Source organism: Panicum hallii, chromosome 4 (assembly GCF_002211085.1).
Source record: "Panicum hallii strain FIL2 chromosome 4, PHallii_v3.1, whole genome shotgun sequence".
In the NCBI taxonomy this organism is placed as follows: domain Eukaryota; kingdom Viridiplantae; phylum Streptophyta; class Magnoliopsida; order Poales; family Poaceae; genus Panicum; species Panicum hallii.
The window spans coordinates 46667914-46691448 of record NC_038045.1 but is presented as its reverse complement, the minus strand read 5'-3'; the positions used below and the strand labels follow the sequence as shown (position 1 = coordinate 46691448).

Below are 23535 nucleotides of genomic sequence, written 5' to 3'. Positions count from 1 at the left end.
CCCACGTGCGCACGCCGTGACCCTCGCCGCCGCGGCCCTCTCCCCTGCGCGCGCTCGCTGTGCCCCTGCCGCTGACGCCCTGCTCGTGCCGCACTGTGCCTGCGCTTGTGCCGAGCCGTCGCGTCGCTCGGGCCTCGCCGACCGCGCCGCCCGCCGGCCCCCCCCTCACCGGCCACCACCGCCCACCGCCCCGGCCGCCTATAAAAGGGGCCGAGGGGCACCCCCAGCTCCCCACAAACGCCACCGCACGCTTGGCCCCTCCCCTCCTAGCCTCCACCGCCGCCGCGCCGAGCCGCCTTGCGCCGCCGCCGCCGCTCCCGTGGGCACACCTCCCTGCTCCACCCCAGCCTGTGGTAAGTGGGGGAATCGACTCCCCTTGCTCCCCTCTCCCTCACCCCCTTGCCCCGGACCGCCCTCGGGCCCTGGCCGGCCGGTGAGAGGCCGCCGTCGCCGCCCCTGTCCCCTCCTCTGCTCGGTCACGGGAGGGAGGGGGAAAGAACAGGGCAAAATGCCCGATAACCCCCTGCCCTTGCTCTCAATTCTAAATAAGGACCCCCCACCCTCTCTAGTAGCTCCCTTTCGCAAAAGAAACCCTGCCCATTCTATTATTTCAGATTGAATCCCTCCGTTATATAAAAACCCAACTATGCCCGACCCCCTCTAGCATGCTTAGGGTATTTCTGGGATTTACGAATAGGTCCACACTCTTTCCGGATATTTACGAACAAGCCCTCGAACCCCATTTAACCACTGAAACCAACTTTGGCTCGTCATTTTATGTGCGAAACGACCTCCGATCGATCCGAAACTTTACCACGCCCTTTCTAGTATAGTTCTAGCCATGCCATTAAGAAACCACCCAGAGACATTGCCCCGACCTCCGTAACTAAATTATTTCCGATTCAAGCTCGACGATAAAAGCTTTTACTTCTTGTGCTTGATTGTGTGCATGTTTGATTGCGTCGTAGGACACGGAGTGAACGAGGAAGGACCCGAGCGTGACCAAGCAAACGAGGATCAGTACTGCGACCCCGAACCCGAGGGACAGTGCTTCGACCAGGACTTCTCGCAAGAGTTTGACGATGGCAAGTTCAATCCCGCCCTTTGATGCATGTTTCTGTCCTAGTTTTTATAAACATAACCCAATGGCCTGTTTTATAAAATTGCATGGTTTTGTGTGCTGGAAACCTGGTAGGATAGCCACCCTTGTTTGAAATAGCCATACCTTGACCGCCTGATTTATAAAGAAAGTGCGTGTGTGTGGGAAGGGATAAAATGTGGTTTTGAAAAGTGAGTTAGACGAGATGGATGGCATTTCCGTGTGAATTGCCGATTGGTGTGCTCGTACCTGTGTGGTTGAGCGAGGAAGGGAGATATCCATCTTGTCACCCCTAAGGACCGAGTTGATGTGACATCTCACCTAGCTTTTTGTCGTGCGAACCACTTGACCGTTGTATGGGCAACGGCTTAGCATAAATCCCACTAGTTAGCTTGATAGCCATCAGGAGAGCTGAGAGCAACGGGTGATCAAGGAGACGGGATAAGCTCTGTGTGACTTATGCCCCGGTTAAACCTCGGAGATAGGTCGAATGACCCCTTGATGGATCCCGTGATGGCTAGTCAGGTCTAGCTAAGGTGGGTAATGGCTTTGATGGGATCTGCACCGGCACTAAGGTGTTCGTGCTGTGGTACCCCACCTGTGGGTAAAGTTGCACACCTCTGCAGAGTTAAAATCTATTCGAATAGCCGTGCCCACGGTATTGGGCAAGTTACGGTGTGGTCACATAACTAGTGTTTCTCTCTGGGAATGGATGGTCTGGTGTGAGTTGTTTGGAAAGTGTCCGGCAGTTGTGCCGTGTGCTACGGCGGACGGGGAGTCCGGTAGCAGATTAAAACTTGGATCCTGTGTGGATTAACACTGTGTGCTCCTTGGTATTGGGAAACTTGTTTTGAAAATGTTTTCAAAATGAACCCCTGCATATAACCGAGTTTTTCCGCAAATAAACCTTAGCCTTACCCTTGGATTGTCCTGTGCATTTGATTACTGTTATACCCCCCCCCTCCGTGGGTGTGATTGGACTTGCTGAGTACGTTTGTACTCACCCCATTCCTACTTTTACAGTGGAAGACCCAGACTACGTCCCCGAAGACAACGAGTAGGGTTTCGTCCTGCACCCAGTCTTGCCTGTGGTTGAGGCCACCGTTGGATTCCGCATGGCGCAAGACTCTGATGATCCTTTGTTCGTAGCTAGTGTAGTTGTGTGGGTTGTGGTTGTAATCCTCGCGATAGTGGCGCTTCACTGCCCATTACCGCGTAGAGTTGTACGGTGATGTACCATCTGATGTAATAAAAGTGTTATCAGCCTCCTGGGACTGATAAAGCAACACTTTTAAGTTCTCCCGGATGGGGGGACGCTTCAGTTGCCAACCATACTTCGGGGGCAATCGCATCAAGGTATGCGGCCATGCGAACTTTCCAATAGGCAAAGTTTTTGCCCTGGAAGTGAGGCGGTGAACCACCCATCTTGGCCATAGCTCTAGGCGGTGAAGCCTAATGATCCAAATGAGCAACGAGGCTCTGATACCAATTGAAAGGATCGATGGACCAAGAGGGGGGGTGAATTGGGCCTTTTTCAATTTCTAAAACAAGATAAAACAACCTTAACCTATGCAAAACTAGAAAGGCACCAATTCACCAACCGGATAACTAAACAACCTACACAAGCTAGATAAGATAAAAAGAGATAAAGCCTACCAAGGTAGAGCTAACTAGTGATCCCTAAATCAAGCACATGAATGAATTGCATGAAAGATAATGCTTGAATAAGTAAAGTGGACAAGGGACAACCGGATTTTTTTCCCGTGGTGTCGATGTGTTGGCACACACCCCTAATCCACGTTGTGACACTCACAAAGAGTATTGTCACCTCCCAAGTCATCAAGACGAGGGCGCTCACTAAGAGTCTCCGTTCACCATCCCGGTGTGGTGGAGATCAAGCCACGTACAAATCTCTTCTCCGGGCTTCCACAATCCTTGGCAAGCTCCGCGAGAATCACCTCGATCACCAAGATCGCCTAGGTGATGCCAATCACCAAGAGTAACAAGCTAAGGCCTTCACTTGAGCAAAAACCAATCACCAAGAATGGATGCACACAAGCTTCTCTCTACTCAAGTCCTTAATCTTGCTTCTTGAATGATTGAATGAACAAGTGTATGAAATGTTGAAGCTCAAGGTGGCTCTTGACTAAAGTATGTGTGTTTGGGTGTTGCCTGGTGTCAAGAATGGTAGAATAACCCATTGGAGGGGTATATATGGGCAGCTCACACGAATAGAGCCGTTGGAGAAAAAGCTGCCAGAAAAACTGCGTAGCGCCGGTTAATCCGACGTCCCTCCAATACTCATCGTCGGTTTAACCGGTGAATGTAAACTGCCCCTTCTGAAAACTAGCCGTTACAGCTTGGGCAGATTAACCGTCGTTACATCGGTTTAACCGGTGAGTGTAGTCATCCATTGATCAACTGAAATACCAAGTCACAGGACAACTGCACCGACGTCCAATTTCAAATAGCGTCGGTTTAACCGGTGAGTGTAGTTGTCCACTGATCAACTGAAAACCGAGTCTCTGGACAACTGCACCGACGTCCAATTTCAAATAACGTCGGTTTAACCGGTGTATTGACTTGTCCTGACCTGTAGACCATGTTTAACCGACGTATAGAAAACTTGAGGCGTCGGTTAATCCGGTGATAAGGATTTTTCTGATTTTGCCTTTTCTGACTTGAGTCTTGAATGAAATCCAAATATTTCTTGAGATATAAGTTAAGAACCACTTATTTGAGCTTCTAGAAACCTGAGTGACCATTGTGTGCATCCATTTTCAAATGACCATGTCCATGCTCAAGTTACTAAGCCTAAACCCCTCTTAATAGTGCGATCACTACAAAACTATAAAACCTATACTAACCTAAGTGTCCTTCTCAACCTTATGACACTTAGGACTAGAAAGATCCTTAGTCTTGACATATTATTGAGTTGAATGCCGAGATCGCCTTTTTGAATAATGAAAATTAGGGGCCTCTTTTAACATATAACCAAATGAGCGATAATGATCTATAAAGCTGCACAAACTCATTAGTCACAATAATGGTTGTCATTAATCACCGAAACATACCTTGAGGGCTTAGATGCTTACAACAGGGGGGCAGAAAATGGTGTTCATTGGGTATGAGAAGGGATCAAAAGCATACCGGGCATATAATCCAGCCACAGGGAGAGTGGTGATCACCCGGGACTGTGTGTTTGATGAAGGGGATCAGTGGGACTGGTCAGATTTGGAGGAGGCGGAGATAGCTGGCGATAACATCGGCGGCAGTACCTTTACTGTTGAGTATCCGGTGGTGGAAACAGGGGAGCTGGAGCAGAGGAGAGCGAGGAGAGCGTTCCAAGTGTTCAATTTGAACCTGAAGCAGAAGGGGGCGCCAATATTGAAGCAGAGGAGCCGATCACTCCAGTGGCAGCTCAATCTGTCCCTATTCCAGAGCCATCGCCGGTGCAGTTCGTCTCTCCATCAAGCAGTATCAATGAAGACCACTTAGACGCAACACATGGTGAGTCTCCTATGAGGTTTTGCACCTTGGACAATATTATTGGAGTTGCTACTCCACCAGGACTGGCGACACGATATCTGGATGGAGGGGAATTACTTGCAATCAGTGCAGATGAGCCTGCATCTCTTGATGAAGCACTGAAGCAGAATTGCTGGAGGAAAGCAATAGCAGAGGAACTAGCTGCCATTGAGGAAAACAAGACATGGAGTCTTACCACTCTCCCTGCAGATCGGCACGCAATAGGTCTGAAATGGGTATTTAAAGTGAAGAGAGATGAACAGGGAGTTGTAGTAAGACATAAAGTAAGGCTGGTGGTGAAGGGGTATGCTCAGAGGCAAGGAATTGATTTCGAAGAAGTATATGCTCCTGTAGCACGCATGGAGGCTATTAGACTTTTGCTGGCACTTGCAGCTCATCAGGGCTGGCAAGTACATCACATGAATGTGAAGTCAGCCTTCTTGAATGGGGATCTACAGGAGGAAGTATATGTAGATCAACCACCAGGTTTCTTTGATCAAGAGAACCAGCACAAGGTGTATAGGCTGAAAAAGGCATTATATGGATTGCATCAGGCTCCAAGGGCGTGGAACCAGAAGCTGAATGAAAGCTTAATCTCACTAGGTTTCAAGAAGAGCCTTTCTGAACATGCCATGTACTGTAAGGGTGATGATGCTGGGAGGCTGGTAGTGGGGGTGTATGTGGATGACTTGGTGATCACAGGAACTAGCAGTCAAGAAATTTAGAAGTTCAAGAAGGAAATGGCTCATTTGTTTAAAATGAGTGATCTTGGTCTGCTACACTACTACCCGGGAATATAAGTGAAGCAGCTAGAAAAGGGAATATCACTGAGTCAAAAAGTATATGCTGGAAAAGTTCTAGAAAAGGCAGGAATGGCGGGGTGCAATCCCTGCAAAACCCCCATGGTAACCAGGCTTAAGTTAAGCAAAGGGAGTGAAAGCCCTCAAGTTGATGCAACCAAGTATAGAAGCCTTGTGGGAAGCCTCAGGTACTTGGTTCATACCAGGCCTGATCTTGCTTTTGCTGTAGGATATGTGAGCAGATTTATGCAGGAACCCCATGAGGAACATATGGCTGTTGTGAAGCAAATTCTGAGATATGTAGCTGGGACATTGAACACGGGACTGTTCTACTGCAGGGAGAAAGGGGAGAAGCCACTGTTAACTGGGTTTAGTGACAGTGACCATGCTGGTGATGTGGATGAGAGGAAAAGCACATCGGGGATCATCTTCTTCCTAGGCAGAGCTGCAATATCTTGGCAATCAGTGAAACAAAAGGTGGTGGCAAATTCTAGCTGTGAAGCTGAATATATAGCAGCAGCCACTGCAACTTGTCAGGCAATTTGGCTGGCCAGAGTGCTAGCTGATATCATGGGGACTGAAGTTCAGAAGCCAACGCTGAGGATTGACAACAAGTCTGCAATCTCTCTCATCAAGAATCCTGTGCTAAATGATAGGAGCAAGCACATTGATGTTGAATTCCATGTGGTGAGGGAGTATGAAAATTCTGGGAAGCTAGAGGTCGAGTTCATTGACACTACTGAGCAACTGGGAGATATCTTGACAAAATCACTTGGAAGGCTGAAATTTCAGGAGTTAAGCGACAAGATTGGGATTTGTCAAGTGAAGTAACCATACAAGGTTTAGGGGGAGAATATAGGTAGTAAACCTTGTATTAGCTAGTATTATACTAGGTTCCTTAGTGACTAAGGTAGGCAGGTTGCTAGAAGGGTCTTTAGGCTTTTAGGTGATTAGGAGTTAGAAGTCAATTAGGAATTGGCTTGGTATCAGATTGAGCTGTAAAAGGGCACTGTAGCAGGTCGGTTACTGTAGCACCGACCTGCTAAGTCCTATAAAAGGATATGTATACTCCTATGAAAGGGACAGCTTCAGTTTTTCTTACTCATATCTGAGTTGAAACCCCTCTCCTTGCCTCCTTCTACTAACACCGGCTTCTCTAACAGTACGGTGCTGCTGACTCTATGGCTCTACGAGGCTCCATCAGAGGGAGGGAAGAGGAGAGGAGAGAAAAAAAAAGGCTCCAGTGAGAATAGCGTTCGTCGGAAGGAGCCGACTCCGGCTGGAGCTCTCCCCGGCTCTAGCGGCTCCTCCACATTCTTTGCCAATTTTGTCCCGAGGAACGGGTGGTGCGAAATGGCCAGTAGCGCCAGCGGCAAGAGCGGGGAAGCGGGGGCGGAGCAGCGCCGGCGGCGGGAGCACGAGGCAGCTTTCCATCCACGCATCCATCTCTCTTACCGTCGGCTTGGTAGCTGCATCTGGGAGCGGAGGACTAGTGACGGCTGCCCCGGGCAAGTCCTCATCACACCGCCGCGAGCATCGCGTTGTAGCTCCGGCTGGCGCAGGCGCGGCCCGGCAGCCGCCACGCGGATCGGTATGCTTGCGAGAGCGAGCGCGCCGGCAAGAATCCTCACGCCTCTAGGACCAGGAGCCTAGGAATGTTGGACCAGCAACAGCACATGTTGCAGGGCGGCGCAGCGTGGTGCCAAAGTAGGCAGCATTGCGGCCTCGCGGGGCCAGAGCCGGATGTAGGCTGGAGGAGTGGAGGGGCAGTGAGGAGAGAGAGGAAAGAAGATAATGATGGAGTCAAGTGGACGAAGAAAAAGAGGGGTAAAAAAAAGATAGGAAAAAAGAGAAATTATATTTGCTAATCATTTCTATTTTATATAAATTATATTATAAATTATGAGAAAAATATAAAGTTCATTTTTACGAGTCATATAGCTAAGGGCATGTTAGATATTTAACATCTTCTATACGTGATGAAGAAATCAGAGAAGCTGTTCAAATAATTTTTAAAATAGTTTCAGCTCCACCAAAAAACCGCTCTATTTAAGAAGATAGAGTCGGAGCCGTTTCAGCCATAGCCGAAACTCTGCCAAACATACCTTTTACTCCGTCTGCCCTGTCTTCTTGCAGGCAAAGCCGCTCGCAAGCTCCGGCGGAGCCGCTTCACCGCGCCGGGACGTTTGGTACGGCTTCCTCAGCTCCGGGGCAGAAGCTGCCTAGCGGAGCCGCTGGGGGAGCCGCACCAAACGGATCCTTGGTGTACGCGACCACTCCTAGATTAAGCTTTGCCCATGCTGCCACGAATTTCGTTTCCCTTTACGTGTACTGCTTGCTGTTGCTGGTCATCAGGGGGACGCTACGCTGTACTAACTCTACAGGTCTGTCTGTAGGTCAGGCCAGATGCCCGAAATGCACAGGCGAGCTACCACTCCACTAACCGGATTCACCGACGAGATGGTTGGGTGCATGCTTCTCATTCTCACCGAAAACTACGTGTACGGCTCAACGGAAACGAACGTGTTGGACGTCTAGGACGCCTTTTTCGCTACTGAAAAGCTTAGCCCAGCCAGACCATCAAGGCTTGGCCTGGTCGCTTGGGCAAGTCTCGTTTCGGTCCTCCGTCAGTTGTTCTTGGACGCTTCGTCGTCTCCGTGCCCGAGACTGATGACGTGCGTCCGCTACGATGTCGTCGTCCAGCATCCAGATCGTTCCGTTATTCGGACAGCCGTATAAAATGCGAGGAGGAGGCTCAAAACTCATCGGATTCGATCGTTTCAGGCAATTCTCCAGCTGGACTCCGACCTGCCAGATGGATGGAGCTGACAGCATGGCATGCACGCCGTCGTGATCTGATGGCCATTAGCCGGGCTCACCTAAACCAGCATGCAGGACTAATCATATCGAAGGATTACTGAATGAAACTAGGGTGGTGTTTGGTTCCGTTTTTTTTTAACGTTTCAGATCCCAGCGGTAGCTGATTTCGTTAAATTCTGTTTGTTTTAGCACCCCTGGAAACAGATCACGCTGTAAATGGATACGGGCACGTGGAAATCTGACAGCGCTCCTCCTTGAGCGTAATCTGATAACGCTCCCATCGTCGTCAACCTTGGACTTCGCGCTCGACTCTCAGCAGAGGCCGGTGCATGGAATCGACTATTCCCCTTCGCGTAGCAAGGACAACACGGCACATGCGGAGGTTGCGCTGAGCTGTGGCGACGGCAATGGTGGCTCCGATCACCGCCCGCCGGCGTGATGCAGGCTGCACCGGAGTACCTGGCCGGTGCGGCACGGTGCGAAAGGCGGTGCTCAGGCCACTAAAGGCGGCAGCCAATGGTTGGGCGTTGAGTGACCGCACGTGAAGGAGAGGAAGACGTTGAGCTAGCTGGGCGACACGGGCGGCTCCCCGTCCCCCGCCTCAGCCACTCGCCTCCTCCTCTCCCTACCCTCGCCGCCAGAGTTGCCCGCCGGAAGTCCGGAGAGCAGCGAGGAGGGCGGCGGCGAGGCCATCAGCTCGCCTCCCTCCTTTTCCTCCTCTTCCAATCTCTTCCTTCCTTCCCCTCCTCTCTCCTTGCTGCAGCGCTGTGGACATGGCTGGCGGATGGCCGGGTCCGCGTGGAGGAAGGCCGGATCCGCGTGTGTGGACACCGGATCTGCGCTTTTCCAGGCTCGAACGCCGCGGGCGCGAGGCTGCTCCACTCGGTATGCCGGTGGGCGCGCCCGGACTTCGCGGCGGGTCTGCTCCTCGGCGTGGCGGCTGACGCGACCAGCTTCGCGGCGGCGACGGCGGAGGCTGGCGTGGCCCGGCTGCGACTGCGGTGGTTGGCGTGGCCCGGCGGCGACGGCGGTGTCCGCGGCTGGCTCTTTGCGACGGCTGCGTGGTGATGTGGCTCGGCTTCAGCTTCTGGTGGTGCCTGTGTTTTGCGCAGCGGTGCGTCGGCGGCGCCGTGGTGGTGTGTGCCGACAACGGTATGCTCGGGCGTAGCCCAGCGTCGCGGTGGTGGCGTTGTTGGATGTGACCGCGCAGAGACTGACCAACAGCACTGTGGTGGCGGGGTTGGTGACGCCAACCATCTCTTACACCGTGGACGATGCGGGTGAAAATCCATCCGTTCTTGCGACGGCGTCGATTGCGCCACTGGTGTTATTTCCTTCTAAAAACGACGTCGAGCATCTGTGGCACGAACCGGACTTTGGTGGGAGGCAATTCCGGCGAGAAAGCTTCCTTCAGCAATGGTTGCGGCGTTTTTCTGTTTTTTCCTTTCTTCCTCTTTTCCTTTTTTTCAAAAAAAGAAAAAAAAAAGATAGAGAGGTCCCAGTCCGTGGGACTGGTTCCGTGGTGGCTCGTGTGGACGTCCCAATCCGACCGGGCAGAGTTCGTGGAGGCTCAGGTCGATGTTCCAATCTGACCAGGTAGAGTTCTTCTGACCGGGTAGAGTTCTTTCGTTACAGCTCGTGTCGATGTCCCAATCCGACCGGCCAGAGTTGAGAGAGTCCCGGTTGATGTACCAATCCAACCGGTTGTGGCTGTGTTGGAGTTGTGTTTGGTGTGGTACGGTAGGTGTTGATGTCCCAATCCAACCGGCCGGTGCTCTTTGTTTATTATTTGCTTAGTCTAAACTTATTCTTCTTTTTAATATAATAATATAATCGGCAGCTCGAACCTATTCTTCTTTTTAATATAATAATATAATCAGCAACTATTCTAGCTGGTTCTTTAAAAAAAATAATACATTGAGCTGCGTGGTGCTGGTTTTGAGAGATGAGCTCATGAGCAAATCATCAAATCGACGAATTCTGCTTTCGGTTCCATTACCGAGCTGAACCAAACAAAGTGGGTGATCTTTTGATTTGTATCCGATTACAACGTAAGTGGTTAACGTTTACGTTAACGCTTGCATTTCCCAACCAAACAACGCCTATCTGGCAGACAGCACCTGCAGATCGTCACGGCCCTACCAGATCGCCATCAGCCGGGGACACCGAACCATTCATTATTCTCGACCGATGCGACGGCATTAGCAGGCATCGCCGACAGGTTTCTGGACTTCTTTTCATGAAACGAGAGAGGATCAAGAGGGAGATGCATCCGCGCTGACCCCCATGAAAGCGCCGTCCCACCTCCTCTGCTCCGTTCCGCGAACCGAGACTCCGAGAGGGCGTCGGCGCGGCGATCGTCCCGCCGGGCCGGGTCGGCGAAGCTTGGCATTCCCGGCACCTGACAGGAGGATCAGAGATGCGGGACAGGCTACCCGCTCGCACCACCCGTGCGCACGGCGTTCCGGGTCCGGTGAGCGCAGCTTGCCGTGGCCGGCAGGCACGGGCTCGGGGAGTTGGGACCGGCTGGATCCACGACGCCTCGCGCCGCGTGCTCGTGCCCTCGCGGCTCGGGGCGGTGCCGCCAACTCCAAGTCTCCGACTCGAGCACTCGTGCGCAGCGTGCTCCGATTGTATACGCACGCTCCGATTCGAGTCAACCGTTGGTCAGGAACCGAATCCCGGACCGGATGATACCCAAACTTATCTGACGAGATGGCGATATTGTAATCCTACTAGTACTGAACAACTACAGGGCCGCTGATCTTCGTCGCCGGAGTACTGAATTAGCAGTGCGTGTCGGCAGCTGATGCGGGGATCAGCGGGTGAGCGATAGCTTTCCAGTTTCCGATCATAGTAGGCGTGAGCGAGGCGCCGCCGCAGTTCCATTTATGACGTGCTATGTTTGGCTCGTGACACGCGCGTACGGACCATATCATAGCAGCATAGGTTATGTTATAGGCTAAACTTTAGTTCTGTCATATTAAATATTTAATTGATAACTAGAAGTATTAAATATCGATTAATAATAAAACTAATTGCATAACCTCTAGTCTAATTCGCGGGATGGATCTATTAAGCTTAATTAATTCATGATTAGCTCATGCGATGCTACGGTAAATATGTGCTAATTATAGATTAATTAAGCTTAATAGATTTGTCTCGCGAATTAGCCCTAGGCTTCTGCAATTAGTTTCATAATTAGCTCATGTTTAGTCCTTCTAATTGGTATCGAAACATAACTTCAGTCCTTAGGATCCAAACACCCCCTAAACTAATTAGGAGTATTAAATATAGACTAATTATATAGATGGAACTAATTTGCGAGATGAATTTATTAAGCATAATTAGTTCATGATTTAATAATGTGGTGCTACAGTAAACATATGCTAATGATAGATTAATTAGGCTTAATAGATTCATCTCGCGAATTAGCATCCATCTGTGTAATTAATTTTATATTTTTCTCATATTTGGTCATTAGTATCGAAGATTCGATGCAATAAAAACTAAACTTCAGTCCTGTAACGGAACACCAGTTGATGCGTGTCTTCTGTCCATCGAATTGACGTATGGATGTATGCATTCAGATTGAAACCACTCTGATCTTGGTTTTAGCTTCTCATCAGGGTACTGCGGTAGCATCGGATCAAACATCCACGCACGCCGACGCTACTTACGCACTTGACAGGCCACTCTGACCGCACAACTGACACCGCTCTGTTCTGTTCTTTCTTCCACGCGGAAATTCGGGTCTTACTTTTCAGGAAAAGAAATTTCGGGTCAGGCCCATTTACTCTCACCGTGGACCAAACAAGTGAGTTGCCTCCTGAACGTCTCGACGATTTCAGGCCCATTTGTTTCTTCCACACAGCAGTAGCGATCAATTTGGGCCTCCGCTCCACAAGCGCGTTAAAGCCCATTCCATTCCTCCTTCCGCCCTCATCCCCCAGTCACAGGGCATATCGAAAAAGGCGGGAAAACTCACTTCCCGAACCTTCCAGAAGCCTCCAGAAGGGCGTCCCCCCGACCTCTCCCCCCTGCGCAGATGGCTGCGCCGGCGTCGGCGGCGGGCAGCGAGACCCCGAAGCAGCTCCTCTCCATCATCCGCGACTTCGCCTCCGAGAAGTCCCACGGGGGTAAGCACGCAAACCCCCCTCCTTCCCTCCCGCACCGCCGCAGAGCGGTAGGGTTATTCGACCGCCCGCGCTGAACAGACGCTCCGTCTCCCTCTTTGGTGTGTGTGCAGAGCGCAGGGTGTGCGACCTCAAGCGCCGCCTCGCCGACGTGCGCGCCGCGGCCGACGCGGCAGCGGCGGAGCTCGACGCCGCCAAGCGCGAGCGCGAGGCGGCGGAGCAGGAGCTCCGCGGGAGCCAGGCTCAGGCCGCGATCGCCGCCGCGACCATCCAGGCGCTAGAGGTTTCTCCTCGTCTCGCCTCGCCCCGAAATCGACGATTTACCTCGCTTGCTAATGCCCGGTATCGTAAACCGAATTACATCGGTGCGTTCAGGCGACGGTCTCGCGTCTCCAGGAGGAGATCTCGAAGGCGGGGACTGATCTGGACGCGATCAAGGTTAGGGCTTCGAAATTCGCAGCGAACTAGGGTTCTTTGTTGCTGTAACGTTAAATCGAAATATGTTTATTTGGATGTATGGTTCGAATTGGAATTGGCGGGGATGTGCTCTCGGTGCTTGATGAATTTCCTCCAAAAGAGCAAGGAAGACAGTGAGAGGTGAGCAGTATGAACTCAGTCTAATGCCTTGGTGCTCTGCAACATGTTCCATATGTGGCGCTTTGGATAGTTTTGTATTTTTGTTGCTGGCCGTTGATCATGCTCACACTTCTTTCACTGTTGCAGGGACGATTTCATCAGCCAGATGCATGACATGAACGCTAAGATAAGGTATGTAATGGGTGTTTTACCTGTGATGACTTTTTGGTTATTTGATGTTATCATAAAACAAACTGTACCTGATGCTGCATCTCTTTTTTTGGCTTGCTGTAGCTGCATTGGTAGTTAACTTAGTTCAATAGGGCTAGCATGTATTGTTTGGATCTTCAAATTCTTGAGAAAATGAGATACAGGGAAGCACAGTGGTGAAGTTTTGACATGACATTGCAATAAAAGGGCACTAATAATATTCCTATCCTTTCTACTTTTACTGCTTCCAATTTCCATCAATTTGGCATTTGCTTGCTGTCTGAAACTTGTTTCAAAGTTTGTTCGTTTTGTTACTATTGAAAGGTATTACTTTCTTGTTAATTATCTAAAGAGAAATAATTAATAATGTTCCTCTTCTTCAGGCAATTTCAACAGATGGTCTCTCTAGAATTAGCAGAATACAATCAGTCTGATCTGCAGTCTACAGAAGGTAAGCACTAAGCAGGGAAAATCATTATGCCACATGCCAACGTAGCACCTGAACCATGCAAGGGGTTCCTCGAAATATGTGATGTTCTTGTCATTTCTTTATTTTATTCTTCTGCATAGCTTTTTCTGTTTGTAATTCTAAGAATTGCACACTTCACTGTGCTTGAATTTTTCTGTACCCATAAATTTTCTATATTTAATTATGTCGATTTGTTCAAACTGGCTCTGTATATTTATTATCTAGAATAGTTGTGCATTACAAGTTGATGGTTGATAACTCATCTATTATTGTAAGCAACAAATGTGATTATTTGATAAGATAAAGAAACCATGCCCCAATTTGGAGTTGGCTCTATACTTATGAATCTAAATTGTTCTATCAAACTTTGTAGCACTAGTATCTGATGTCTGAAGTGTATCTTTCAGAATTAGTCTAAAGATCCTTTATCCTCAGTCAGATGCATTTCTTAGACTATCTTAGACTCTGAGATGTCCCCCTTGCAGGTCAACATGTCGGGGACATGACTGAAACTGTGGAGTCAGAAGGCATTTTGAAAAATTTGACTGATAAGGTGAGCAGGATTGATGCTGAGGTGCAGCTCTTGGAAGGAGCGTATAAAAAAGATCTGCTTGATCATGATAAGGTTTGTTTCTTCCCAAAGTACAGAATTAAATTTGCCTGCACAATATTTAACTGATTAAGCACAGATCTTCAGACATCTTCTCATTATCCTATTCATAGGACCACACCGATGAAAAACTGGGCTGTGAATCACGTGATACTTGAATGACTGATGACATACTCTGTATATTACTTTACTATAAGATAATGACGGTACAAAGCATTGAATTGCACCAGTAAAAGATGTTCACTAGTCAGAAAGCATGCTGCCAAATTCATATTAAGCCGTCCTTGTAGTTCATGAATCAAGAAAAGTAGAAAGATGATGACACAAGTTGCATTTTGACAAATGTGGAGCAAAATGCTTGCTACTGTCTGGTTTATGCATATGCAGACAATTTCATATGAACTGTCGAGCTGTACATGTGTTTGCCTAATGCTGTTGAGCATTAGAAACACTAGCAGGCGGCGCAGTGTCAAGGACCATGGCGGACATGCAGGCAGAAGGATGCGCATGATGCATAACATCATCTAATTCTAAAGAGCAGTTTGCCTTTTCAAACTTTCAGTTCAATGAGCTTGCACTATTATCTGATCTATTTTTAGTCCATATCAACTGTCGGAGATCTCTCCTTAGTTGGGAAAGGTTCTGGTTGACCCTGGACATTGCCCAGCCTGTTCAAAAAGACCAATTATTTTGGATCTTTGTTTTCAGGTCCGTCAGGAGCTGGCCGATATCCAAGCAAATAGAGCTCTTATGGAGGCTGTGATGGGAGAGAGTAAGCAGCTGAAGGAGATTGGAGGATATCCTGAATAATGTGTCCAGTGCTGTTTCCATGCAATTTTACTCTCAATTCTCCATGCTTTCGCCAAAGCTTTCTTTAACCTGGAACACGCGGGCAGCTGAACTGGCGAAGGTGCACGCTTCACTTGTAGAGGAGCTGCAGCGCCGGTACACGAGCCCTGGCTGCGGAATCAACAACATGCCCGGGTTGGAGGAGGGCGCGGACTAGCGAAGGCGTTGGTCGCTGTGCTGTACATACCCATGTTTGGCAGATGGGTGAAATAGGGCTGCGGCTGCGGGTTTCCTAAAAGCTTGCGAACGAGAGGCATAGATCGTACAGTAGGACCCTTTGATCAGCTGGTTATACGATCACAGAAAACTGGGAGTCCGGGAGTATTTTTAATTTTAGCAAACCGGGACCCTTTGATCAGGGTGCTAGTTAAGTAAGATTAAGAAACTTAATCTTACTTCCTTCGTTCCAAATTCCAAATTATAAAATTATAGACAGTTTTGACTTATTCCAGATTCATAAAATTTAGAAAAAAAATTTAATTTACTCCCTTCAAGTATAGCCAAAGTCTGAATAATCCTCTAAACTAAGTTCAATTTACCCTTTAAACTATACCATTTAGTTCATTTTACTCTATAATATAATTTATCTTTTTTTCTTCGTACACAAGTTGAATTTTAATTTCAAATTTTGTAGGGTAGTAGTGGACATCACAATGCATATTAAAAAATTATAAATTTTTTCATCGTTATTTTTCATATAATTTTGAACTCCAATGATTAATTTATTTTTAATATCCTACCCTATCAAAATAATGATAAAAAATTATGATGATTTTTTTCTAACATGTGTTATGATGTGTACTAGCATCTTGTAAAGTTTCAACTTAAAACTTCACCAATGCATGGAGAAATAAAAAAGATAAATTGTATTAGGAGGTAATTTGAACCAAAGAGGGGTAAAATGAACCAAATGATAGTTTAGAGGGTTATCCAGACTTTGGCTATAGTTAAGGGGAGTAATTTAGACTTTTTTCTAAAATTTAATACACGTTTAGATATACGCTAGGCAGGAGCAATGCCATATCATTTAAGGTAGAAGAGAGGTTTTAAACATACAGCTAGAAGATTACATAAAAGTAACTAAAAAACTCAACACTTAAACAAGTTTGTAGCGTTATAAGACTAAGGAACACTACATAAATTTTACTATATATCTACAAAATCTAAAACAACCTATAATTCGAAATGGATAGAGTAATTTTCAATAACACTATCATCATCCTGTGTTGCTATGGTAATTTTGTAACATATTTTTTTAAATAATGATTTTGTGATCATATACCTTTTAGATAAACTGATTTTGTGATCATTTTTCCATAGAAAGGATTGTGAATTTTAAAAAAAATAGTTTCAATTTTCTTGCAAAGGTGTAAATTATCTTCCTTTCAAATGTTTCCAAGAACGTATACCATTTCCATTTACATTCCCAAAACCAAGCCCAACGAGCTCGAGATGATCCATTTGTACTAACAATACAATCGGTCCTTTTTCGCTGCTACACTCACAACACATGGCGTCACCGGCGCCAAGATTATGCCTAAACAGTAAATTGGTGACAGCTATTGATCCTAATTTTTTTTTATCTCGTTCTGGGAACTCTACAAAATCCCGTCATGAGCATGGTAACAACAACAATGGCATGCAATGGTAAAATACTGAACCAAAACGAATCAAGATGTTAGTTTCTCCAACGTTTGTAATAGCCTGATAGAGTTCTGCTTGTTTCTGACTAAGATACTGATCTCATCCAGAGCTTCTTGCTTGGCAAAATAGCTCCCAACTGCTTTGACATATGGAAATTCTGGCCCAAATAAATGAGCAGCACAAGCTGCCTTGGCAGCCAGGAGCTTCAAATCACCTGTACAAACACAAACTGCTTTATCTGTGATCACATCACAAACGTCTAAAAAGATAGCATGCCAAGAGGGAGGAAGCCAGGGAGGCATATATGGGTTAACACTGAGCTTAAAACTAGAAAGGTTATGTTCATTTCACACCATAATGCTGCTAAACTTTCTAAGCATAGATTTTCAACATATATCTGCATAATCAAATCTCTAGATATATTAATTTGAAGTATATATCTGCCCTTATAAATTTATGGAATAAAGCTGCTACCTGTCAGGGTTTCTGCTGCATACGCGGTTTGACTGAAACGATGGTGCATCCACCATCTGCATCGGACCTTCCATGATTCTCTTGTAAGTTGCTCAAAAAAGAACGAAGAAAATTTACTGAAAGCTTCCAATGCTTCATCTCCTTGGGCATTAGTACATGATATGCAATCCTCGTAGTCAGCAGTCTTGTCAGAAAAAAGACGAAGGAAGCATGATACAAGCTCCTGCCAGATGCAAGGTTTCCCATTGACGGAATCTAAATGTAAAGCTATTGCCTCGAGTAGCTGGATGGTATTATAGTATCCTGGGGCAACCGGCAGAAGAAAAAGAGAACGCAAACATTGCTCAAAAAGTCAGAACACTTCAAATCTTAATTTTGCAGAGAAGCGATGCAGTAAACTTCCATAACCACACCCATATTGATGTTTAATTATCTTTTGCACCAAGCCAAATGTACACAGGATGTAGAATCCCTCCACTTGTCCTGGAGATCCTAGTTTAGAATCATCCTCCTTGCAAAATAAGCAACAGCAGGCTGCCTAGAAATCACTCCCTCAAGACCCACCTTGTGGGAGCTTTCATCACTGCATATGCCCTTTTATGCAAAATATAGTAAGACCCCCTAAAGCTCTGTATATAAGGTCCTTTCTAAGGAAGCAAAGACAGGGAAACATATCAACTAATTACTCCTCCAGAGTCCCTACGATCGTAAATATATGCATTGTGTAAAATTGACATGATCTATGAGGTAGAACTTTGACTATAAATTTCTATGAAAATATTATATTTGAAACAAAAGAAGCATTACAAATCATGAAAGTACTTCTTCATAATAAATCTACTAATATCAATCTTATTTTATCAATCCATCTAGTACTTATGTATTGATCATATAAGTTAAAAAATAACTTTGACTATAAATTTCTTGAAAATAGTATATTTGAAACAAAAGAAGCATTACAAATCATGAAAGTACTTCTTCATGATAAATCTACTAATATCAATCTTATTTTATCAATCCATCTAGTACTTTATGTATTAATCATATAAGTTAAGAAAATATTGGACTGGCAATAGTCCAAAAATGACTTATATTTATGACTGGTAGGGGTAATAGAATAACCAGTGTCAGTTAAAAAAGAAGAGCTGGTTCAAACTGGCATATTTCACATGCATAAAGCAAGAGAGCCTCATTTTAGTGAAGGAAAAACCTACGGGTATATATGTTGTCTCAACACCGTAGCATATATCCAATCATACCAGCCAAGTGTTTATTCCAGATATATGGAAAAACAATTCAGCTATTCAAGTAATATTGTGATTAAATAGCAGAACAATGTGGATGAAGGAAAAAAAATAGCCCACACCTTTTCTATGCATTTTGATTAGCCTCTCCATTGAGTAGCTACACGAAGGATCTCTTCTCAAAGCTTCCTCATAGCAAGAGGAAATGGTTGATACTTGGTTTTGATCAAAATACTCTTCTAGCAGCCTACCTCTCAACCTGCAGCACGAAACAAATTAATTTCAATTACTTAAATCATAAAATCTTGTTTTCAATATAGACAAGGAAAAAAAGGCAGAAACTATGATAATTGAAAAATATCATGTAATATTAGATAACGGATTAGATTCAAGGCAACACATCGTTTTACCTGAAAGGGAGGGCTGTAGTTGAACTGAGGCAGGTTCTCTCAAGCTCCTCAAGTGCATCTTTCAGTTTATCACCAAGCAGGAGAATCTTTCAAAAGAAATGTAAGAATTCTTTTTGAACAAATGGTAAAACCAAAATTCGTACAAGAAAACAAAATGAATACAAAAGACTCGAAAAAAATGAAATGCAACCACATTAGGGGAAAAAACTTGTGTGCAAAATAAGAAGCATATGATTTGGCTTGATGGGAACCAGAGGTGAAGGATCAATTGAAGACTAGAACAAGACCAATAAGGTAATCAAGGATGCCCATACTCAGCCAATTATCGTGTGCCCAGTAACAGATTTTTTAAAAAATATACAAAATGCAGTCACTAAAGGCATCTATGAGTGGTGTTGAGGAGTGCCTGGACAATCAGGACCGTAGTCACAGGAAACGGGGGTCGAAGGCAGCATTCCTCGACCTGGGAACGTCGACCCGTTGCAGGAACATGGGGACATTTTAGTCCCTGCCTTGTAAAAAGTAAAAACCCCTCACAAGTAGGGTACCAAATTCCCCGACCCCATTCCTCAACCCAGGAACTTTGTGACTATGGTAAGGACATCTCTTATGCAAGGGATAGCTTGGAAAAAAAAAAGCTGAAAGCGACAACCAACTTGCACTGGAGATTGTACCGCCAAGACACGAAACATGGATGGGAGTGTACATTAGTTAAGTGTCTAGGAACAAACTACAGATAACAGATTGGAGAGGTTATCTCTTATGTGTCTCTACATGATTTGGAGAGTTTCAGGGAAAACTAAATAGATAAGGGGTCGGAGGCACAAAATGAGAATGAAGTACAAATAAGATGGAAATGGTGATCAAACAGTCCATAGCCCTAGGCTAGTTCAGCAAGCAGGTCCATTTGGTTTTAGTTTGAATGCATTACAGAATCAGATAACTCCTAAATATGTATGTGATGACATCAGTCCCAATTACCTGTATTAGTGGCAATAAGGCTGCCATAACTGGCGGATTTGAATGAAGGGCCAACCTTAGACATTTTTCTGCATCTTCGTAGGAGGCATTAGGTGTTGACTTGTACTGCCAATATTTATCGAAACAATCGTTTGAAGCCCCAGTAGGAATCTTTAGCCGTAAAGGCAACAGGCTCTTTTCCAATCCTTCAGTGCAGAAGAGAAAGTAACATTTTAAGATACAACATGAGTAACTATAGTTGCGACTTAAAACAAAATTAAAAAGACTAATAGAGGAATATACTGGTAATTCGTGTGTAACCAGGATTTCTAATCCTCTCTTCCGCTTTAATATAATGATACGCAGCTCTCATGCCTGTTCTAGAAAAGAATATATTGGTAATTCAGCTTAATGAGGTTGGTTAGTCTGAGAACTAGTCCGGCAGGAGACACAGACGATGCTACAACTTTCATGCAGCAGGTTTATAACAGAAGCTATAAGCAACTCTCAAACCCACCACCACACCACAAGATGCAATCACACTAGAAACGAAGATACCCAAGATTGTTCCACACCGAAATGACATAGAAAGCCTCAACTTATGAGAAATGCATATGCCATGTTGTGTTATCTCTTGTCCTTTCTATTCACATCGAGTCTTCATAATTTTAAGAATATTTTAATGTATAGCTCCCCTGCTCAGCGCTCCTCATAAACTCATACAATGGAAATGATACTTCATAATCTAGATCATGTATCAACAACTTAGAATTATAGCATTAACGGATTCTAGAAAACTGCTGTAGAGGTACAGCAAGTACTGGATGCACCAAGAACAAAATGTGGATTAGTAATATCAACGCATAAAGATTTCTGGTAGGTGCCAAAACAATTAACTATTTAAGCATTATTTATTTACTGCAGTTCTATATGGTTCCCATATGAGATCATTATTACAGCATTCCGAGTACAAGTTCCTTCGGGCAATGTAGGGCGACAAACATAGAGGTACAAGCTCCTCAACAGAAACAGAAAACAAAAGAACATCTTGAAGAACACGCAAGCACAATTACTACAAAATGGCACTTACCACAGGTAGGACCATCAGAGGTATTCAAAAATATGCTTCGGAAATCTTCATTAACAGATCCAAGTGGATCAATTTCCTCCTTAGGATGAATGAGGCCAGGTTTCTTATCCATATTTCTGTTGTTATTCTCATTATTGATCGAACTTTCTGAAGAGCAAGGATGCAAACTGGCATCATCATCAACGCTATTGTCATCAGAATCGTCCACAAGACTAGTTCCTTCACAGCCATCTGACTTCATAGAAATCGTGCATGATTCATTATAAACATCAAACTCCTCAACTTGCATATCTTTGGGCAAGCCAGAGTACCACTTATCAAATGATATCAAACCATGAATCAGATTTAAGATTGGTTCTGTCTGCAGTCTGTCCTTAGTGATTAGGCTGATAAACAAAAGAAGTTATCAAGTTCTTACACTGTACCAATCTATAAGTCATGTGGGAAGAAAGAAAAAGAACACTAAACAGAAGTAAAAAGTGACTTGCAGCTAATATCGAAAAGCTTCAACGCTCCGAGTATTACAACCACCGCATAAAGGTAGCAGGGAACTTTTAGCATAACAAATATTCAAGTTACGAAAAGTAGAATCTTTTACAGTGTTAGAAGGAAGTATATATGCAGATTCTCAAAACAAAACCTAAATCGACATGTCTAAAATAAAACTCAAGTATCTTATGCTTGATTCTATCAAAGAAAAATAAATGCATGTCTAATAATCTGTGCGGCACATGACCTTCTATTGAATGCATATATAGCTACACTGGGTTTTATAAACTGAACAGGAAAAGTGAAGGAGGCTTGTAACCTATAAGGCAAGAGGTGTAGACAATAGAACAAAAGAGAAGACTGAGTGTACAGGTGACGCACATTCTTGTTGTATTATATGCATTGTCAATGTTGCCTTGTGAAAGGTAAAATAATGCCAGTTCCAGTGTAACCAAGTGTTTCTGCCAAATAAAAATAACATTGTCAAGCAAATAGTAGAACATAAGTGATACTCTTGGTCCGTTTTAGAAAAGGAAGACATAATGTGCCTTCCATCTAAAGCAACAAAGGAGCATTCCCCAGGTAAAACTACAACCAGCACATTACCATTAAAACTTGTGCTTGCGATGTAGAACTACATGTCGGCATAACCTAATTTTTCCTCCAAAATTTAATATGCGACCAAATATGTCCTAAATTATACTTTTTAGTGGAAATCCAGATGATAAGGAAACTCTAGTTGTCTAAACCCGAGGTATATGTTAAAATTCAATTGCACTTCCAATTTTAACCATCATACTAGAATTTCCAGTTACCTAGCTGATAACAATAATCAGCAGAAACAGATTATGTAAGCTCTACAGCTGAATTCGGATCTTACTTTTGGGCAGGAAGGAAACCAAATCAGCTTTTTCATCCAAACATCGAACAGTTTCTGCGTCCTGAGGTAGTAGGAGCTCCTGCTGCCCTGCTTCACGCCGCCGTCCTCAGTAAGCTGCTTATGGATTTCCATGGCGGCCTTTCATGAAGCACCTGGCGCACATCAGAAACCCCAACTACGCCGAACTAAAATCGCAGTGTCTTATCAGGCAGGGTTGCTCACCACAAACAGGCTGCGTGTCTCCTGGAAGGAGCCGGGCCTCCGGGTGCCGCAGAGTTGCGTGGAGACGACACCGGCTGATTCGCGCCACCGGTGCGCGCCCGCGAGCTCGTGGAGGATCCGGGCCAGGCGGCGGCGGTTGAGCCAGAGGATTTGGGGCTCCGCCGCCGCGGGCCTCGGGCCGTGGCGGTGGTCCCTTGGCTCCTTCGGCTTCCCGCCCGCCCTCCCGCGGCCCCCCACATCGGTGTCAGAGCCAGGCTCGCGCTTGACGGCGGAGCACGCGGGAGTCAGCGTTAGGCCGGCGAGGGACGCGTCCCCTGATGGACCCGACGGGATGGTATGGGGCGTGAGGAGGATAGGGCTCAGGGGAAGCTGGGTAGGGGTCACCGGGAGGCCTCCTCGGCGGCGCCTCTTGCGGGGCGGTGGCGCCGGAGTGTGAGCGGTATCCTCCACGGCGTCGATTTCTTTCTTCACGGCGGCGCGGAGCGAGGGAGACGGCGGCAGCACCGGCCGCGCCATGGCGTGAGACAGAGGCGGCGGCGGCGCACCGCCCGGGCCGAGGGTTTTGCAACAAGTGGCGGCGGCGGCAGAAGAGCTCGTTTATTTCCAGTGGACCGCTCGGATTAATTTGGCGCGCACATCAACGGCTGAGAGTTTTCTTCATCCGTCACACGAACTGACAGAAGATGGTGCGGGAGAAGCGAGCAGACAGGCGTGGAGGTAAGCCGAGCAGTGGACTTCATGTTCCTGGGCCTTCTGCCTTCAGGCAATCAGGCCTCTGCTCCATGTTTCCTTTTCAGACTAAAGCCAAACAGTAGGCCAAAGTGCCGCGGGGTTCCCAATTTTGATACCTATTTTATGTCATTTCCTTCGCTACACTATGTTTTATGGGAACTCAAAATTTCATCTATTTGTTGCTGCTTGTGAGCGCTTCTGCCATTTATAACTTAAGAGACATCAAATCCATGTATGTTTCTATTGCTAATATTAATATATGATTTATGGATTGAAGGTCTTATCCCAAAACG

General features: G+C 46.0%; 2 protein-coding genes across 7 annotated transcripts; one reads left to right on the top strand and one right to left on the bottom strand.

The window, feature by feature from the left end:
- Positions 1–12203: 12203 nt before the first annotated feature.
- Positions 12204–15502, top strand: LOC112889948. Of its 2 annotated transcripts, none has more exons than XM_025956754.1 (9): positions 12204–12386; positions 12497–12666; positions 12759–12821; positions 12904–12980; positions 13107–13151; positions 13553–13620; positions 14124–14263; positions 14957–15045; positions 15137–15502. In XM_025956754.1, exons 1-9 carry the CDS (start codon positions 12296–12298, stop codon positions 15252–15254), a joined length of 861 nt encoding a protein of 286 aa, XP_025812539.1. In that variant the 5' UTR covers positions 12204–12295; the 3' UTR covers positions 15255–15502. The 2 variants fall into 2 exon arrangements, with proteins under 2 accessions (XP_025812539.1, XP_025812540.1); XM_025956755.1 differs by having other exon boundaries at positions 12961–12980; positions 15137–15491.
- A 965-nt stretch (positions 15503–16467) lies between these two features.
- Positions 16468–23280, bottom strand: LOC112889444. 5 transcript variants are annotated; one of them, XR_003228102.1, is made up of 9 exons: positions 22511–23263; positions 22289–22426; positions 21790–21869; positions 20920–21305; positions 19851–20035; positions 18870–18955; positions 18582–18718; positions 17216–17438; positions 16468–16955 (listed from the first exon to the last, which is right to left on the bottom strand). XR_003228102.1 is itself a non-coding variant. In XM_025956085.1 (9 exons), the coding sequence occupies exons 1-9, from the start codon at positions 23024–23026 to the stop codon at positions 16768–16770; spliced, it is 2019 nt and encodes a 672-aa protein (XP_025811870.1). In that variant the 5' UTR covers positions 23027–23233; the 3' UTR covers positions 16468–16767. The 5 variants fall into 5 exon arrangements, 4 of the variants coding, with proteins under 4 accessions (XP_025811870.1, XP_025811871.1, XP_025811873.1 ...); XM_025956085.1 differs by having other exon boundaries at positions 17216–17518; positions 22511–23233; XM_025956086.1 differs by lacking the exon at positions 16468–16955 and having other exon boundaries at positions 17334–17862; positions 22511–23280.
- Positions 23281–23535: the final 255 nt, after the last annotated feature.

Bases quoted from the DNA above. Each gene is read 5' to 3' on its own strand.
- LOC112889948 (XM_025956754.1), top strand. From the start codon at position 12,296: ATGGCTGCGCCGGCGTCGGCGGCGGGCAGCGAGACCCCGAAGCAGCTC. The intron at 12,387-12,496 runs GTAAGCACGCAA...GTGTGTGTGCAG, and splicing joins CTCCGAGAAGTCCCACGGGG to AGCGCAGGGTGTGCGACCTC. The intron at 15,046-15,136 runs ATATCCTGAATA...AACCTGGAACAC, and splicing joins CAGCTGAAGGAGATTGGAGG to GCGGGCAGCTGAACTGGCGA.
- LOC112889444 (XM_025956085.1), bottom strand. From the start codon at position 23,026: ATGGCGCGGCCGGTGCTGCCGCCGTCTCCCTCGCTCCGCGCCGCCGTG. The intron at 20,036-20,919 runs GTAAGTGCCATT...TCTGCACTGAAG, and splicing joins CTCTGATGGTCCTACCTGTG to GATTGGAAAAGAGCCTGTTG. The intron at 16,956-17,215 runs GTAGCAGCTTTA...GTGTTTGTACAG, and splicing joins TGCAGCAGAAACCCTGACAG to GTGATTTGAAGCTCCTGGCT.